This window comes from Epinephelus moara, chromosome 12, assembly GCF_006386435.1.
Source record: "Epinephelus moara isolate mb chromosome 12, YSFRI_EMoa_1.0, whole genome shotgun sequence".
In the NCBI taxonomy this organism is placed as follows: domain Eukaryota; kingdom Metazoa; phylum Chordata; class Actinopteri; order Perciformes; family Serranidae; genus Epinephelus; species Epinephelus moara.
Window position 1 is genome coordinate 25,402,824 of NC_065517.1, and position 19,612 is coordinate 25,422,435.

Below are 19,612 nucleotides of genomic sequence, written 5' to 3' on the forward strand. Positions count from 1 at the left end.
ACATTTTTTCTTCTACTGTTCAAAACTTAACTTCCAGACTTTACATTCTTTAATATTAAAAAGAAATGCCTAACTATCTACACAACTACACTTCTATATTTGTTTTTACTTATGTTTACTGTGCTTGTTGTTTTTCATGCCCATATCAACCGCTGTAGTGATGATGAATGTAAATTGTTTTGTTTTGGTCAATAAAGTTTTGAAGAGAAAAAAAGGAGGCTGAGTGACAAGGATTGTAGTTAGCTATCATAAGCAGTTTCTCAACAGAGGTAACAACAGTAACAGCGAGTAGTATTTATATTTAACAAGTACATATATCTTATCGTTTATTTTCCTGCCAACACACCGATCAGGTGAGAAGCTACTCTCGTGCTAACACAACATTATCATGCTAAGTTAGCTTGTTGTGAACTTCCGAGCAGCTAGCTGTTGTTAGCCACCATTAGCCGGCGGCCAGTTAAGCTAGCTCTCCATTGTTACAAAAACAAGTTGATTTAATAGCGAAAGAAAACCTGACAGCAAACCGGCTGGCTGTACAGGGGTTTATTAAAATTAATGTACACGGCATTTACAGCTTCTTTTGTTGTCGTCTGCTCCTGTGTGTTGTAAGTAAACTTTATCTGTCAGGGACATTAACAAGCTACAGTAACGTTACTGTGTGCTCCTGGGAGGAAGAAGCCTCAGTTGACATCTGAGTATGCGACTTATCTGAGCTTCAACCAGCCTGATCAACTGATTTAATCAAAGCTGGCATGACATATTCACCACAGTTAAGGATTTAGCTATGATAACATGAATGATGTAATGGCTTAGGGACTAGTTAGATGATGCAACCTGCAGCTATAAATCCATTCAGGGACTGTGAAGTGACAGATCAGCTAATGTCATTCCTTTTCCAGTTGTGCATGTACATACTGCTCAGTAAAGTGGTTTTATAATCAGACACACAGAGATACTGTGTTTACTTTAGCAGCAGCATCATAGAGGAGCATCTCAGTTGCAGAACATGAACTTTCTTAGTACTCTATCTGCACATTAAATTATCAAAACACAACAGCAACCTTGTTTGATGTACTGAAAGAAATGCATAAGTATCCTCTCTGTCTGTTCAAGTCCTTTGGGTACACTTCACCTCTGTGGTTTAGGTGTTCTAATTAATAGTATATGACATGCATTATATACTTGTCTTGATAGTACTTCTCATACTGTGCCACTTTATACTAACTATAGGAAACTATACAATTTGTACACAATCAGATGTCAAACTGCATTTTTGGCATCATCACACTGTAAAATTAACTTCACAGAGAAAGCAAGATGTCTTTGCGAGCATGTAATATGGTTGTTTTGTGTTCCAGGGTCTCTCTGGAGCTCTCCTCCTGATGTAAGAAAGCAAAGGATTTGACCTCCTTGATATCTCTCTGGGAAGCTTCCTAATAAGGTATTTGTATGAGACAGCCGTTTAGGTGCACCACGTGACTGCAGTTGACCTCCCTAAACAAGTGGGGGAGCTGTTTTACAGTGGCTGTGCAGGCTCTGGACATGGCAAGAGACCAGTGACAGCAGCACCTCAGACAGTTTAGGTTTGCTTAGTCATTCAGATTGTTTGGTAGTCCTGAGCCAAGGACTGTCAGGAATGTCTTCTCATGAGAAGGCTGTTATGTCACCATGTCAGTGTTGAATCACTTCTACCATAAATGATAAAAGATTATTGTTACATCAATTCCACATGTTAAGATAAGATAAGATAAGATAAGATAAGATAAGATCTGACTGTTAAATACTCATCACTGTGATGTCATTTAGTCTTTTTCTTTCTGAGATCTGAAATATGTGCTTGTTTTTTTAAAACATAATGGATGCTCTGCAGCCTAGAATTTTACACAATCTTTCCCATCATGCACCTCAACAGGACAGCTTGTGGTGTAAGATGAATATTAATCTTTCATGTTATTTTTGACCCCCATCACTCCTTTTGTATTGTTATCAGATCTAGTTTTTGGTTGGACCGAGCCTTGAGAAGTTTTGGAGCTTTCTTCCTGTTTGTGAAAAAAGATATACAGCTTTGGGGCAATAATCTCACCAAGTACAGTGATACCTGGTGGTGTGCATAAATTACAGCGGCCATTTACAACCTGGCCGTTTAAATCCTGTACTTACTAGGCCTGGGCCAAAACATTTGATTATTGGGATATTCATTCTTTAGGTAGGTATTCAGTTTGCAGTTTTTCTGTTTGTAGAGCTGCAGAAAGTAAGTTGATTCAGTCAGCCCCTGCCTCGCTCTTCCTCTCAGTCTCTCTGTTTATCAGCTCCGCTATGCGCCCGGGACAGTTGGTGAGAGTCTGCCCGTAAACACACAGTGACAGGGCTAACTGTCATCATCACACAGCTAAACATTACCAAACAGTTAATAACGGGTTCAACAGTAGAGTTAAGGCATCTCGGTGATGATGTGAGTTTGTTAGGACCGTTTAAGGCTTAGTGTTGGATGTTAGCTGCTGCTGCTGCTGCTGCTGCTGCTGTGTTAGTTTGTGCTTACTGGACATATGCTTAAATTACTATTCACTGGGAGGAGAGCGGCTTTGGAGATGGTCCTTCAGTGCTGCGTCTGACCTGTGTAACAGAAATACTGAATTTTATAAAGATAAATTGCAAATCTTTGAATCGACAAAGCTTTGAATATTCTCCGTTACCACTACTGCTACGTGTAAAGCTCCAGAGACACAAATAAAGGTATTCGAGACAGCCTTAGTGTGTGCACATCAAAAGTCTAAGAACACTTCTCATTTTTGTTTTGTCTCGTCTTATCTCATCTTCATTATTTGCTCTTTCTGCTTATTTGACAGGTCAGTTGATTTTCTCACAAGTCACCCTCAGAAGCTCTCCAACCCCGAGGTCTGAAGATGGAGGAGGACCATGCTCACTGTGTGTCCTGTGTTAATCAGAGATGCATGGTCAGACCTCAGCCAGGCATTTCCTGTGATCTTATCAGCTGTCCTCTGGTGTGTGGGGCTGTATTTCACTCCTGCAAAACTGATGAGCACCACCTTATGTGCCCACTGTTGAGGGTCCCATGTTTAAACAGTGGCTACGGCTGCCCCGCCACCCTGGTGCGCAACCAGATGTACGCACACCTTGAAGTGTGTCCAGCTGGAGTTGTGTGCTGCACTATGGAGTGGAACAGATGGCCTGTTAGCTGCCTGGACTATACCTCCTATGAGAGCCTGAGCCGTGGGGTGGAGGAGGTGGAGCAGCTGGACATGGCACTTGCTCTTCAGGACCAGCGTACACTACTTGAGTCCCTCAAGGTGATCGCCATGGCACCAACTGCAGAAGGAGAGCCACTTCTTCCTGTCAGTAAGGCAAACAGCTTAACAGACTCTGCTTTGCTTACACCTGCCCCAGAGGCCTCCACCATTATTGAGTCACCTTCACAGTCATCACCCTCATGTCAGCCACAACCTCCCCCACAAGCCTCGACGAATGAGAGAATAGTCTCTGGAATTAATGGCTTGAAAGAGGAGCACTTCGGTAAACTCTATGAGGCCACAGTGGAGACTGCAAGAAGCTTAGCTGCTGCTTTGGACTTTGTTAGCAGCGCTAACTCTGATAACAGCAGCACAGACTGTGTGAACAGAGGAGCTGCTATGAAGAGGAGTAGATTGAGCAGCGATGGAGATATTAAGAATGGACTGGAAGACAAAGCACCTGCTGATGGTTTGAATAAAAAAGAGATTGAGGAGCAAAGTGTTTGTTCTAGCTGTTTGAGAGAGAAAGAAACAGATCCAAAGATTTTAAACACAATCAATGGACCACTGTCAGGAGAAGTGGTGGCCTGTCAGGAGACAGCCTGTCCTGCTGAGGTGAAAGATGACATGAGTGCTGTGGTTTCTCAGGAGCCAGACACCCCTCCAATGGCATCTCCAGTTCATGTCAGCCAGGGTGTGGCACAGAGGGCTGGTCATGTGGTCCTGGAAGATAGGGGGCTTGTTCTTCTAGAAAACCATGGGCCTGAGCGAAAGTTCCACAACTACCAGTTTTTCAGGGGCCAATGTTCGTTACCTAATGGACGGATAGGTTTCATCCCAGGCAGGTCACTGTATAGACTACGACCCAAAATGGAGGACAAGTCAGTAGATACCTCGGACCTGGAGCAGGATGACGACCCCATGGGACTGGGAGAAATTGATCTGATCACAGCAGCGCTGCTCTTCTGCTTAGAGGAGTCCAGAGAGTGTAGAAGAATCTCTGACACGGTCTTTGTCGATGGCTACCGTGTCGACTTTGGCACACAGACTTTCACGTTCCCCGCAGCAATCTTGGTAACCAACACAAGAGTGGGTGACATTGCCTCTGCATCTGCCTGTGACCATGCCGCCCCCCAACTCTCATACCCCAGCCCGTTCCGCACACTCCGCCTCGGCCTTGTCCTGGAAGCTCTGGAGGTCGAGGCAGTCCCACATAACCGCTACCTCCCTCCCAACCCCCGCTACCAGCACATGTTCCCCTTCGTCTGTGGTCAGTCATTGCGCCGGGACCAGTTTTCCTCTCACTTCACAAACGTCCATGGTGACATTCACGCTGGTCTCAATGGTTGGATGGAGCACCGCTGCCCGCTGGCATATTACGGCTGCACATTTTCACAGCGGAGGTTTTACCCATCCATCAAGGGGGCCAAAGTGGTTCATGACAGGCACCTCAGGTCCTTCGGGGTGCAGCCATGCCCAGGGGCGAAACTTCCAGGTGACTTAAAGTCTGACCAATTTAGTGGGCTTCCCATTGAGATTTTGTGGCACATAGCTGGGTTCCTGGACAGTTTCAGCCTGTGCCAGCTGTCACTGGTGTCACGGACTATGAGGGAGCTGTGCGCCAGTCTCCTCCAGACCAGGGGCATCGTGGAGCTGCAGTGGGAGCGAAGACCACGTCCTGGTGCCCCTGGGACTATGTCATGGCAGATCAAGAATAAAGTGAGTAAAAAACCTGAGTTGTAAAGCTGTACACCACTGAATGTCAGTGTTTAAAATTTATGTTTTAATGATGCTGGAAGGATATTTAAGGATTAGGGGCTGCTGTAACAAAAGTGGGGAGTGTAGCTTCACACAAGGCTTTTATGGAAATTGCATTATCAAATAAACAGGAGCCCTTCTTAAAGTTTTGACATACAGCGCCTTCCTTATTCCAGTCTCTTTTTTATTTTCTCCTGCAGGTGTGGAGATTCAGCACTGCCTTCAGCCCCGTGTCGTCGTGGGGTTTCACTGATCTCCCCAGCATGTCGGACCATCTTAAGAAGTGCCACTTCAACGTAGTGGAGCACAAGACAGAGCCTGTACCCCTTCCTGCCATGTGCACCGCACGAGACGGACAGTCACTGCGTCGCGTGCTGCGTCACGTGAACACCTGACCAAACAAGGCTGACCCCTCGTAGCTGCACGAGAGTCACTGTGGCGTCACGTGGATGTTGCAACTACAAAGTGTCTGTCTTGAAAATAAATAACTCTTCCTGTATTACACTAGATTATCAAGAAGCCTTAATGAAATAACTCCTTACCTGCCACATTAAGGTCTGTTGTCGTGAGTGTCTCTATGTGGAGAAAAAGAAACATTAAGCATTTAGCTTTGCATGGATTTGTGCTGAAAGTGCACCCTTATTCTGGTAAGATAAATATATTTTCTTGAAGACAAATATGCACAATAGGTTTATATTATTATATATATATTATACTGATAAATGTTTTCACTATTATGCCTTTCACTAGTAGCCATGGGGAAAAAGCAGATTGTTGGTTATATTGCATTATTTCTGTGTGACAGAAGTTTTGCCGGCACTTTACACAAGATTTGCTAATCCCTCCTACAGAGTGTTGATCTGTGACCCTAAATGATCAAGTCTTTATGATCTCTAAAGCGGGTGTCAACCCGGTGCAAGTCTGTTGTCTGGGTTTGCAGGATGTCAGGACGAGTCAAACAGATTGACGTATTATGAGGATAGTTCGATAATGCATGTAATTTGCTACCGTTTAATAAAGTCTTTTCAGCCTTTTATGTATTTGTTTGCCTTTAAAGCTCTCCTGAGGTATTCTATATAAAGTTGTTTTTATCCAGAGGTGTCTAGATCAAATGAAAATAACATTTAAAATGCGACTGTTTTCCTACTGAAGCAAAGCCTACTGAATAACAAAGAGGCCGTTTTATTCTGGGTTCCTGCCTCCCCCCTCAGCTTGTTACACTTTACCTGCTCTCTAGGGGAGATAGGGAGTTGTCTGATGTCACATGGACCCCGAAACATGATGTATCGTTATGAAAAAACAACAAAAGCTCTCTGGTGCCCACTCAACTACCACTACGCTACTGAGAGTCTAGGGCACCAAATGTGCTAGGGGTTGCCACTGTGTTCACACATCATATTGTTGCCCCAAAGCTTGTTTAAAGTTTGCTGCTTAACATTTGTAGAAGCCTGTAGATTACTGGGAGAACATAGTGTGGTCAGACGAGAAGAAAATCCCAATTTTTCTACAAACATGATGACGTCATGTTTGGAGGAGAAACGCCTTTGCATATGACCTTAAAATACCACACCCGCATTTTAGTTTGGAGTTGGTTGCATCATGGTAGGGAGCTGTTTCTCTTCTGATGGTACCAGCAGAATCCAAATGGAGCCATGTATCAGGAATTTTCGAGAAGAATCTGTTGCCATCCACCGGGATGATGGTCAACAATCCAAAGCGTAGAGCAAAAGAGACTCTCAACTGGTTCCAGAGGAAGAAAATAAAGGTGTTTGAACGACCCAGTCAGTCATCAGACCTACACCTGATAAAACATTTGTGGAAGAACTTGAATTTGAGAACTTTCCTAAATCACTCCTAAGCTAGGACTCTGTTCTAAATTTATTTAGGCTAAGTTGGGAGCTGTCCGAGAGTATTTTTAAAATGTTTGTGAATATGGCCCCAGAATGATCAAATTAGGCTTGGCACATGGAAGAAGTTTCAGTTCTGCAACTTCACCACTAGATGCCACTAAATCCTACACACTGGACCTTTCAGAAAGCATCATATGCAATAAAGATACAGAAAAAACATGATAAAAGCTATCTGATGAAGACAGTGAACATAATATTTTCAAAAACAAGAAAAACATATTGTACTCATGGGTTAAACATGAGTAAGTAAGAGACGTTTACCAACTTCATAGTGGCCCAGATCCAGTTATGCAGATTAGAATGCAACTATGTAAATTATAACCACTCCAGGAGGATCTAACTCCATCAGCCTTGAACCATAAAAAATACCATCACATTGTCAGTGAGTAAGTCTCTAAAAAAAAGCTGGGTTTGCTGTGAGCACACTGCTCTGAGTGAAATAAGCTTAAAAAACAAAGGTCTAACATTCACTGGCCACAAGCACTACAGTTTCTCCTGTTTCTTCATGGAAAGGGATGAGGAGATGTGTATGTATGATGTTAATTATCCAGGACCTACAAGAACACCAGTTTATTGAAACTAAAGACTGAGTCAGTCTGAGTTTATCCACCACTTTAAATTAACACGACTTGACACAGATTACTCAACAAATTTGCAGAGTTGGCACAGAAACTAACTGCTACAAGCCTACAGTTTATCCTGATAATCTAAATCTTTTATATCAAAATCAATTTGTTTTTAATCTTTCTAAAAACAGCAGTTCCCAGGAAAAAGGACAATTTAAAACAAATAAACTCAGAAAGCACATTGAACAAATCCACTGTTCTTCTTCCAGACTAACATACCGTCCAGTTTTAGCATCAAATTGTAAAAGTAAAAGGTATTTGCCTGATATAAATTCTATACAACATTATTCTCAGCACCATATTCCTGTATTATCATCCTTAATTTACCAGCCGACTGTTGCAATGTGAACTAATATAGATTACCTGAACAGACGAAGTTGATCTTTTAATTTAAAAAACATGGATGCTTCACACACATCTTCCCCCCAGCAGCACAGTAGATCTTTACAATCAGCACAGTTTCAAGATTAGAGTCACCAATTCAGTATCCGAACAAATGTCTCAGTGAATTTGCCATCACTTCACAGTTTTATTCTATTGAATAAATATGAAATTTTGTCGTAATTAGTCTATTAATTCTGGCAAAAACATGTTTTGTGAGGTCACAGTGACCTTGATATACAACCACCAAATTCTAATTAGTTCATCGTTAAGTCCAAGTCAACAGCTGTGCCAAATTTAAATGAAAAAACAAATAAAAAAATAAAAAAATTAGAATTAGAATTAATTAATTAAAATAAATTCAATTGAAATAAAATAGATTAAATTAAAATTAAAATGTGATCATTTGACTGTAATCACTCAATCCATCATCATCATAACGTTTTCAAATTGTAGTGTGGGTATTAAAACAAATCTTGAATCTTAAATATTTTGGGGGACTGAGACAAGATCTTAACCATTTGGAACACTGATAAATGGCACTTATTCTTAATTGTGATGATAAAAGCAAAAATACATCATTACTGTTTTGACACATTAAGGCCAAAATCTTACCCTGGTTCCCCAGATGGACCTGAGGTCTGAGTACTCATGTCATCAGGGAATGTGCAACACCTGTGATTGTTGAGATTCATGCTGCGCAGTGGTTCAGATTAAAGGTGTGCTCTCTGCATGGAGCTTCAGCTGTTCACCAAAAGTAGAAACTTCACAATGTTTGTGCATGTTTGATGCCATCATATGTGACTGCTTCAGGGTGGAACAAACCTATTTACTGTGTGTAATCAGTGTTTTCTTTGCAGTTGTTGTAGCTGGCCAGGCACTATGGCAGAGTACACTCTAGAAGTGACTACAGGAAGCATGTTGTATGCAGGCACCTTTGATAACTTGTATGTTACCCTGATCGGCACTGAGAGGCAATCTGAGCACACCCAGCTGACTAGTTTTGGACTGGATGATAAAACTGGTAAGGTAAGCTGTAAAATAACACTAATTGTTCTTATTTGTGTTTAGTGTGTTATCTTAATTGTGGGCTATTTGAATTAACACTTGATTTTTTGAGTGAGCCCTGGAAAAAATTAGCTGCTTGTTTTTTTCTCTCTTGTAAACGTCAATCATTCATTGGCAGTTTTTTATTTTTTATTTTGGCTGCTTGATAGAAATTAGTCTGCTTTTGGAAGAAGCTTAAAGGAGCAGTGTGTGGGATTTAGTGGCATATAGTAGGGAGGACTGCAGACTGAGAGGCCGTTTACACGTACACGGTGATTTTGATAAACGGAGACATCTTCCTTCGTTTACACGCAAACGGAGATTTCTCCTCTGAAAACGAGTCTTTCTAAAAACTCTGGCCAGAGTGGAGATTTTGGAAAACTCCGGTTGCGCGTTTGCATGTAAACTGAGATAAACGGAGATAAACAGAGTTATAGGCAGCCGACGTCACAGTATGCACCGGAACTTGCGCCTGTGTCAAAAGTGCAACCTATGTTGCTATGGTGACAATGGATACATGGAAGGTGTGAGCTTCTCGTTACACTGCCACCTACAGGTTTGGCATGTTCTTGTGTATATATACACGGGTAAGTGTAAACGAAGATCTTTTTGAAAACGGAGACGGTGAAATGTCCGTTTATGAAAATAGCCGGCCACATGTAAACAGCCTCTGAATCCAGCTGAAACTTCTCTTGGTTAGGATTCTTTCAGTGTTCATTGTTCAGGAGGTTTTTACTTCGACCCGAATTATCCTCAGAGGTCTCTTCCTCTCCACAATAAATGGACCTACTGTTTTAAAACATTAAATTAAGCAGTTTCACATCGAAAAAATTGTGTTTTTGCAAAAATGTTCGGCTCATTGTGGAGGGGTGCAAGCATGAATGGCCCTATCTAAGACCAGTATTTGGTTTGTTCATTCTGGGCTACTGTAGAAACATGGTGGACTCATAAATGAGGGGACAAGAACCTGCTCCCTATGCAGATTTAAAGGCTCAGTCTAAAATAACGAAACACGATTCTTATTTTTAGGTGATTATACACAAAAGGAAACATACTTTATATCCAATTTCTGCCAATATATCCCCCTAATCCTACACACAGGACCTTAAATATATATGCCCATATATTAACATTAAGCCACTTGGTCTGTGTTAATATTCCTGATTGCATCATCCTCTCCACCCACAGGCAGGAACGTTTTCTGTGACAACACTCTTTTCTTTAGGATTTCTTCTCCTCCTCAAGTTGGAGAAAGATCCTTTCCATGAATCTCCAGAAAAGGACTGGTTTTGCTCCACAGTAGTGGTGAAGACACCTGAGGAGGATGAAATTCTTTTCCCCTGTCATAGGTGGCTGTCCAGAGGGGAATCTGTGTTGTTGAGAGGGGGGAGAGGTTCGTTTTCCCACTTTCCCAAGAGCTACGTCTCGTACATGTAAAGCCTTCATTGTGTCACAGTGGCTATGTGAAGGCAAATAATAATGCAACATTGATCATATTCGTATGAGATGTTAATTGAATTTGTTTATTAAAGTATATTTAAACCCACCTTGGGCTGTAATCTACACAGCTACAAAAGCATTTGAAGATCTTCATCCTCGACTGGTAGACGAACGGAAAAAAGAATTGGTCCAACAAAAATTAATGTACAAGTGAGTGTTCCCTCACTTTCCATCAATATCCATTCATGGTTTAACAAGGTCTATCTCGATCAGCGTTGACTGGGATTCATAACTTCTGGTTGTCTTTATTTCCTGTTTGCTTCTGCAGATGGCAGGAGTATGCAGAGGGACTGTCGTACATCTTAAACATCAATGATCCAAAAGCTGTCCCTGCAGATGTACGCTTCTCATTCTCTAAAGCCTTTCAATTTAGATCCAACATGGAAGTGGCGTAAGTGCTACAATCGATTATTGTAAAAATGAATCCAGGACACAAATAACTACTGCAATAAACAAAAATGAAATACTTTTTTCCCCTTAATCCAGATCGACTGAGCTCAAACTGAGAGGTCTGAAAGATTCTGCGGAGCACTTTGAAAGCTTTGAGGCCATGAAGGAGGTCTCATGGTTCAAAAAGGCCCCCTTCTTAGGTATAGGATTTTAGAAGTGTGTGTGTGTGTGTGTGTGTGTTTCTTCTCTCTAAAAACAGATAATTTATGTTTCAGAGTATGTGTCGAAGCATTGGAAAGACGATGACTTTTTTGGATACCAGCTGCTCAATGGATTCAACTTCTTTCTGATCCAACGATGCTCAAAGCTGCCCTCCAACTTTCCTGTCACAGAGGAAATGGTGAAACCTTTCCTGGCCAATGGAAGCTCTTTGACTGAGGAGATGCAGGTACAACAAAGTGAAGTGCATTTAATGTGATTTACTTCAGATGTTTTAAAGGGACAGTTCACCCTGAAATCATAAATACATATCTTCTCTTACTTGTAGTGCTATTTATCAATCTAGACTGTTTTAGTGTTGGTTGTCGAGTGTTGGAGATATCAGCCATAGAGATGTCTGCCTTCTCTGAAATATAATGGAACTAGATGGCACTCAGCTTGTGGTGCTTAAAGCGCCAAAAAATACATTTAAAAAACCTCAACAGCAATGTCTCTTTCCAGAAATCATGACCCAGTTACTCAAAATAATCCACAGACATTGTTGTGAGGAGTTGCATGTAGGAACTATTATCTGCCACCTGTCAACAGTATCACTGCTCAGGAGGAAGTGTCCATCTACTCATGGACGCTTGGAGGCTTGCGATGGTGATAGCACAAGATATTAACATTAATGGCATCCTCCTTGGCCGAGCTGGAACATTAGCTAGCTCAGTGGTGCTAGGTGAGCTAGCAGTAGATGCACACTTCCATGTTTGTGGTGATAAGCTTGGAGGATGTAGTTCAGAAAGAAAATAGTTCATACAGAAACTGCTCAAAACAAAATCTGTGGATTATCTCAAGTAACCGGGTCATGATTTCTGGAAAGAGACACTGCTGTTGACTTTTTCAAATATATTTTTTGGCACTTTGAGCACCACAAGCCGAGTGCCATCTAGTTCCATAATATTCAAGAGAAGGCAGACATCTCTAAGGCTGATATCTCCAACACTCAGCAACTACCACCAAAACAGTCTAGACTGATAAGTAGCACTACAGCTAAGATAACATACTGTATGTGTTTATGATTTTGGGGTAAACTGTTCCCTAACCACTCATCCGTTTTAATGCCTCACATTAGCAATTTCTTTCCAACAGAAGGGCAATATATTCATTAATGATTACAAGATCATGGAAGGTCTGCCTACAAAAGTTATCAATGGTAAACCGATACCTGTGACTGCTGCTATCTGCCTGCTGTACCTAAATCCAGAGGGGAAACTACTGCCAATCGCAATTCAGGTTTCTCTTATATCTAGTACATTACTTTGCTTTGTACATTTTTGTTTTTGATCACATTATGTAAACTTAAATTTGCCTCCTTTCTCAGCTCGGTCAGCATCCCTCAGAGGAGACCCCAATTTTTCTGCCGAGTGACTTGGAGTCTGACTGGCTGCTGGCTAAGATATTTGTAAAGAATGCAGATGTCCTGTATTTCCAAGTGATCAACCATTTGCAGAACACTCATCTACTGGCAGAGGTTTTTACAATGGCGACACTTCGCAACCTCCCAATGATTCACCCCCTGCACAAGGTAGGCTATTATTTTCATTTATTTTATTTTTGAACTGGAGTGCAGTGTTGCAGACAAAGATGAGGATTGTGTATAAAAAAATTTTTAACTCAGTTTGGGCCTCATTCACCATCATCTTCCTGAGATTTTACCCACTGTCCTTGTTAAGTTGAAAGTGCGTGCCAGTTGCATAGCATAGGTAAACACCCCGAAAAATCCCCATAATAGGGCATGAGACTGGAGGGCCATGTGCACACAGAAACCAAGGTAGAAAAAGAAAAGTTGAAAGAATATATGCCCAGTCGAAAGTCTAAAGAGCGTCGCTTTCCTGGCTCCAAACATTAAATAAAAAAAAAAAAAAAAAAAGTAGTAGGTACTTCTGCAGGAAGTGACCGTTTGTCTGGTTTGTCATATTTAGTAGTGTCAGGAGTGGGTATAAAATAACTCAAGATACATGGGATGCTAATAAAATACACATTTATCAACCACCTGACCGACCCACACACCGCAAATTTTATGCATTACAGTAGCACAATTGTCGGGACTGAGGACAGAGACCAGTAACCAGGTAAGACAATCCTGATAACGTGAGCTCAACATTCTGTTGCACTCTCTGCTTCGGTCTGGCCACCCCAAACACTTTCCAGAGATTAATCAGGGATCCACACTGTCGTTGCAGCTTACAGTAAAGTAATGGCGGCTCCCAAAGCAACAAGCGCTAACTCTGCCCTCAGAAAACACATCAGTGAGTGAAATTATTGCAGAAATGGAGTCAATGATAACAATTAAACAAGGAAAAACACTATCACTAATTATTAGATGGCATGGGTCCTATTGACATAACTGATGTCAACTTAAGTGTTAGTGTTTATTTTAAAAGACCATGAGGGTTTTTGTAAAATAGTCAAATGATTATTACAAATGTTGTACATAATAAAATATTACCCTTTAACATTATACAACTGTAGAATTAAAGAAAACGCAATACCCAATTATTCTGCACAAACATGTCGGCACAAATTGTGTGTTGATTCTGATCTTACCTAAGAACAAATCCCACATGAGAAAACATTGGTGAATGTCAGAATCTTTGTGAAAACTGTAAGTGGGTTTTAAGAAGAACTTTTTTTAAGAATGGTTGTTGAATGAGGTCCAATGTTCTCACTTAGATCATGACCCTCCTTCTGTTCTTCACAGCTGCTGATCCCCCACCATCGATATACCCTCCATATAAACATCATTGCTCGTGCTCTTCTCTATGGCCCTGGTAGAATTCTTGGAAATGTATGACTATGTTTCAAATATCTTTTTAAATAAGTGAATTTACAATATGATATTTGCTTATATTTATACAAACCAAAATCAAGTCAAACTAAGCCTGTTGATTAAATTTCCAGATTTCAATTGGAGCAGACGGAGTAACAGAACTAATGAGAAGGGGGCTCTCCCAAATGACCTACACCTCCCTCTGCCTGCCTGACAACATTGCAGCAAGAGGAGTGGAATCCATCCCAGGCTTTTATTACAGAGACGATGCACTGAAGCTGTGGAGCATCATCAACAGGTGAACTTCTGCCTGCTCAGTAAAAACATGGCACATTAGATAAATGAATTGGGGAAGAAATGTTAAAACTAGATAAGCATTAAAGAGATACTATGCCAATTTTTAAGTCAACTTTGTATCATAACAGTGTGGGTAGTATGTGTAAATGAAATGAGGTAAACCTCCCTCCATTTTACCAGGGCTCAGATCTCCCTCCTCATCTCCAAACTCAAATTTCCGCTAGCTTTGGGGCTGTTGCTCGAACTACAGATTGTACTTCTGCAATAGGACACAGCGGATTGAGAGAGCCTCTCTCAAACTCAGAACAGACAGTAAAACTAGGCAGTCCTGATCAAATATAAACCAAGATTCTGATACTGCATTGCCTATTTCTCACCTAAAATGTCTTCAGAAACATTTTAGTGCACTGTTTAGCTGTATTGAAAAGTTTGTGAATGGAATGTGGCCGCCATTCTGTTTCCTGTATAATAAAAATGGAGGCTATGAAAACTGAGATCAAACATTAAAGCTAAACTGTGCTGATCAAATCACTGTTTAAATGTAATACAAGATAATCTGTTACCAGCTGGCTGCCATTTTGTTTTCAGATGGGCAACTCGCATTATGTCACCCACCAGCAGGAGCATTTATTGGTCTGGTACGACGCAGTGCATTGTGGTAGTTGTAGGTTTTCTACCTCTTGAGCAAAAGCTAATGCCACACCCCTTTTTCTGTTTTCTCTGCTCGTGTAACACCAATTCAAAAGTATTTGCCTTTTTTTTTTACTGTCTAATTCACTTATTGTCCTCAGCTTTGTCAAGGCGATGGTGGCATATTATTATCCATCTGACAGTGAAGTGTCTGCAGATTCTGAGCTCCAGGGATGGATCAAAGAGATCTTCCACTATGGATTTCTGGGAAATGGTGACTCAGGTATTTGGCATTTACATTCTCCTCCTCTAAAATGCTTGCATAACTCTTTGGCACTTATTCTAAGAGGCAGACTGTATATCATCCTTTTTATTCAAACTCGGCCATAAAATTATTTTCATTTATGAGGGGAGTGGATAGATTAAAGATATTTAAGGACCGTCGTGTGCTTTACATGTCTTACACTTAGACCTACACAAGACTCAACAGGTTAAAAACCTTCTTTAAATGGGTAATCTATCATTTCAAAGGTGTTAAAATATCAGATTATATTCAGATGAATGGACAGCAATATGTAAAATGAGGATAAAGAATTAGGAAATGCAGTTATTGTCCTCACTTTTTCAGATAAAAATTGCACACAAGTGGGATGAAATGTTTTGTTAGGAACTTTCTTGATGTTGTAGTCAATTTTATCTCAACGTTATGTTTCCTGACAGGAATCCCTTCAAGGTTTCAAACTGTGGAGGAGCTTATCAAGTTTGTCACTACAGTGATCTTCGTGTCATCAGTTCGGCATGCGGCAGTCAACGGAGGACAGGTAAAGATTTTTTTATGTTAAGAACAGTGTTGAGGTGTAGTGAACTACATGTATTTGATTGAGTTGAACTAAATTGATGTTTCCATATTGGTTCTAGTAGTTAATTGTGTGTGTGTGTGTGTATGTATGTATGTATATGTATGTATGTATGTATGTATGTATGTATGTATATGTATGTGTGTATATATATATATATATATATATATATATATATATATATATATATATATATACTATTGAAACTACAAATGATTCTGGGACATTAAAGGAAAGTAATAACTTTTTATTTTTTATCTGTTTATCTTGTTTTACCATTGCTTCTCCACTGTAATTGAACCCCCTTTAACCACAAGTGATTACTGCTAACAAATGTTCAGAGAGGTTGTTGCATAGAAGTGGCTGACTGAGTGATCCTGCTCGGGGCTGTACGCCCACCTGGACACTAGCCTCTGGAAGGCAGATGTCTGACTGATGGACATTTATATCCAAAACCAGTGCTGACATGCCTTGCACTTTCCAATGAACAGTGGCATTTCATCTGCTTTTATTTTCTTCTTCATATGAGACAATAGGATATTTAAATGTTACGTTATGTGGATGACCTTATTAGTATGTCAACATGCGCAGGCATTTCAAGTTTTTGGGACAAATCAGTTGGTCAGACCTGCTGAAAGTTGTTCTTTTCCTGCAGGAGCAGTTAAACCATGATCTTTTTAATTATGGGGCCTATTCCTTTGAATTACGAGATAAGGTGTTTAATTTTTTTTTCCTTTTGTGAATGCAATGTGCGTCTGTACTTTTAAAGCTCACTGATTAGAATGATATACATCCTTAGTATAAAAACCACAGTGTAAAAATAACAGTGTTCAGGGTGATTAAACTGGCTGGCAAGAGGCTCCATCTACCACTAGAGGGCAGTAAGGCCCTTCTTGGCAACATGTTACAGCAACAAGCAGGGCGAGGCATTACGATTGGAAGTTCAATGATTACATTAGTTTATAATCCCAGTTATCTCCACTGTCTTACTGAGAGTACAAGGGTTGATATCATGTAATCAAGACTCCGTAAGTTGTCTTGATCACATGTTGTGTGTTCCTAACTGTCCTGTTAATTAAGAGTTACTGGTGAGCCCTCATACAAATGGGCTGGTGTGTTTAGCTGGATGGTGTTTCAGGACAGGACTGCTGCAGTGGTGTGTGTGTAGTGTCAGGGGCTTTGGATAAGCCAAGTGTTGATGGTTAGTAGATACTTTATTACTTTTACAAGTAATGTCACAATTGCATTTTTACAAGTGACTTACCCAACCTGCCAGCTAGAACTCGCGTGAGATCATTCATCTGATCTACTTCTCTGCAAGAAAATGAATTAGATTTAGTGGATTCGAATCATTTTCAATTAAAATCATTCCTGTAATTGTTCTGCTCAAGGTCAAAAGTCTTGTGCTAATGGCTGCTGTATGTCCTCCTATAGTTCGATTTTCAAGGTTGGATTCCCAATGCTCCGTTTGGTCTGCACCAAGCTCCGCCTACCACAAAGGGCCAGTCAAGCATAGAGGCCATCTTGGCGACCCTGCCAAATAAATCACATGCAGGACATAGCATGTCAATTTTGTGGCAGCTCAGCGAGAAATACAGTGATTTTGTAAGTTTGATGTACAGGTGCTGGACAACCAATTTTGCCTTTCATAGATTGCCCATCCCCTAACAAGACATGCTGGTTTTATCTTTGGCAGGTACCTCTGGGTATTTATCCCGAGCAACGCTTTGATGAGGCTGCAGCCTTACAGATGATCAAGGATTTTCAAGCGGAGCTGTCCTCCCTCAGTGTGGCTATTACCAAGAGGAACTCAGAACTTGAACTGCCTTATAATTACTTGAACCCTAAAGAAATAGAAAACAGTGTAACTATTTGACCAAGCTCTAACAGCTGTGTTGTCCAATGTACATTACCATTACTGCAAATATTGTGTATCTGCTGAGTCAGTGATTTCTGTACTTTAACTGACATTAAAAGCTAAGATTGACAGTTATATCAATGATGTACTTTGTTCCATTAAATGTGTGTTATGTTCTATATACTGTATACTACGACTGGTCAAAAGTACAATAGCAGTAATCTGTGGTAAACAACAGTCTAACCAAGGTGGTGAACATGGTATACACAGGCATGCAGATATTTATATTGTGAGCTGTTAGCGTGATGATGGCAGCATTTACTTTAATGTATCACAATGCCTAAGTACATTATGACAGGGCAGCTAGTGTGGCTGTGGACTCACTGGTGTACCCTTTAAGCAGAGAAATGTTTTGTTTATTTGCTTCTACAGCTAAGTCAGATCAAAGGGTTTCACTGTTGCACATACTATTCTTATGTTAAGTGCTTCAGTACCTGCATTAGAAAAACTAGAAACTGGTTGTGTGCGTCCATCAACCAGTGAAGTTTCAGTTTACATCCATGTCTGTCCAGACTACTAAGTAGCCATGACAGTAAACAACGCCTCAAATATGGATGTTTCTGCAAAAAAGCTACAAATTCTAAAATGTGTACCCTTTTCCATTTCAACTTTTGGCCGCGCTGAGTCAAACAATGCCATGCCAATTTGTCTTTCCATTATCAGTTGAGACGCGCTGAGCCATGCCAGAAATAGACCTTCTCCGACCTTTGGGCCAAAAGTTCCTAAGCGGGTAGTGGTGACGTCAGATGAGGATCGTCATTAACCATAGACAATTCAGCAGCATATTTAAATAGCCTCTGCTGCTAATGCTGGGCATAGCAGATACTTTGTTGGTTTCAACTGCGGCTGAAGAAAACACAAAAGAAAATGGAGAGCTATTGGTCAGCCAAAGAAACACAAGCCCCGCTTGCCTTATGGAGTGAGAAGACCGTGCAGGATGACCTGGCTAGCGCTAACAAGAAATGAGAAGGTCTTTCAAGACAGAGTCCGCAAGCTGGAGGAGATAGAAATATACCATATAACACTGATACATTACAGATGGCAGCAGGAGGAACCAAAGTGGGACAATTTTGTAGGGATCGACCGATATGGGTTTTTTAGGGCTGATACCGATACCGATTATTAGTAGTCAAGGAAATCGATAACCGATATTTAGAACCGATATTCATTTGCAGTAAAAATTAAAATTTTGTTGTCAAAATTTAGAATAACACACCTGGGATTAGACTGAATACAACAGTATACTGTTTGTTTGTTTTTGTACTTTACTAAAGGATAATTTTTAAGGTACTTGTACTTTACTTTTCCATTTGATGCTACTTCACTTCCACTCCACTATATTTAATAGAGAATTGTTTTATTTACTTTCTACTCTCATGATATATGAATAACAGTTAATTAATGATGTCTTATGTTCTCTCTCAGGTACATCTGATCCAGCCTGATTAAGTACAAACCAATAAAGAGGGTGGCAGGAACAGGAACCTTGGCTCACTTCATTTATTGATAGCTTTACTAGTTTAGTAAAAGTAATTTGTAATTACATGTATTTAATATACCAGTCACATTTCATTTTTTCAGCAAAATGAGTACTTTTACTTTAATGCCAAGTAAAAATTGAATTTCCCCTCAGGGGAATTAATAAAGTATATAAATAAAATTAAATAAATAATAAAATAAATAAATTTAATTGATATTCTTCTATACNTTACATGTATTTAATATACCAGTCACATTTCATTTTTTCAGCAAAATGAGTACTTTTACTTTAATGCCAAGTAAAAATTGAATTTCCCTCCCCTTAATAAAGTATATAAATAAAATAAAATAAATAATAAAATAAATAAATTTAATTGATATTCTTCTATACTTTTTAAATACATGTCTAAATGAATTAATGAAGCCTACAAACAACTTCACATCAGTTGCTGAAACTAGCGTGCATGTACACAGACAGACAGACAGACACACAGACACAGACAGACACACACACACACACACACACACACACACACA

At 40.3% G+C, this 19,612-nt stretch overlaps 1 protein-coding gene and 1 pseudogene across 2 annotated transcripts; both read left to right on the forward strand.

Annotated features, from left to right (window-relative positions):
* The first annotated feature begins 217 nt into the window (after nucleotides 1–217).
* Nucleotides 218–6,052, forward strand: LOC126398430 (F-box only protein 30-like). Of its 2 annotated transcripts, none has more exons than XM_050057767.1 (4): nucleotides 218–353; nucleotides 1,359–1,441; nucleotides 2,847–4,967; nucleotides 5,207–6,052. In XM_050057767.1, exons 3-4 carry the CDS (start codon nucleotides 2,904–2,906, stop codon nucleotides 5,399–5,401), a joined length of 2,259 nt encoding a protein of 752 aa, XP_049913724.1. In that variant the 5' UTR covers nucleotides 218–353; nucleotides 1,359–1,441; nucleotides 2,847–2,903; the 3' UTR covers nucleotides 5,402–6,052. The 2 variants fall into 2 exon arrangements, with proteins under 2 accessions (XP_049913724.1, XP_049913725.1); XM_050057768.1 differs by lacking the exon at nucleotides 218–353 and adding an exon at nucleotides 396–605.
* Nucleotides 6,053–8,711: 2,659 nt separating this feature from the next.
* Nucleotides 8,712–17,568, forward strand: LOC126398435 (polyunsaturated fatty acid lipoxygenase ALOX15B-like; annotated as a pseudogene).
* The last annotated feature ends 2,044 nt before the right edge of the window (nucleotides 17,569–19,612 follow it).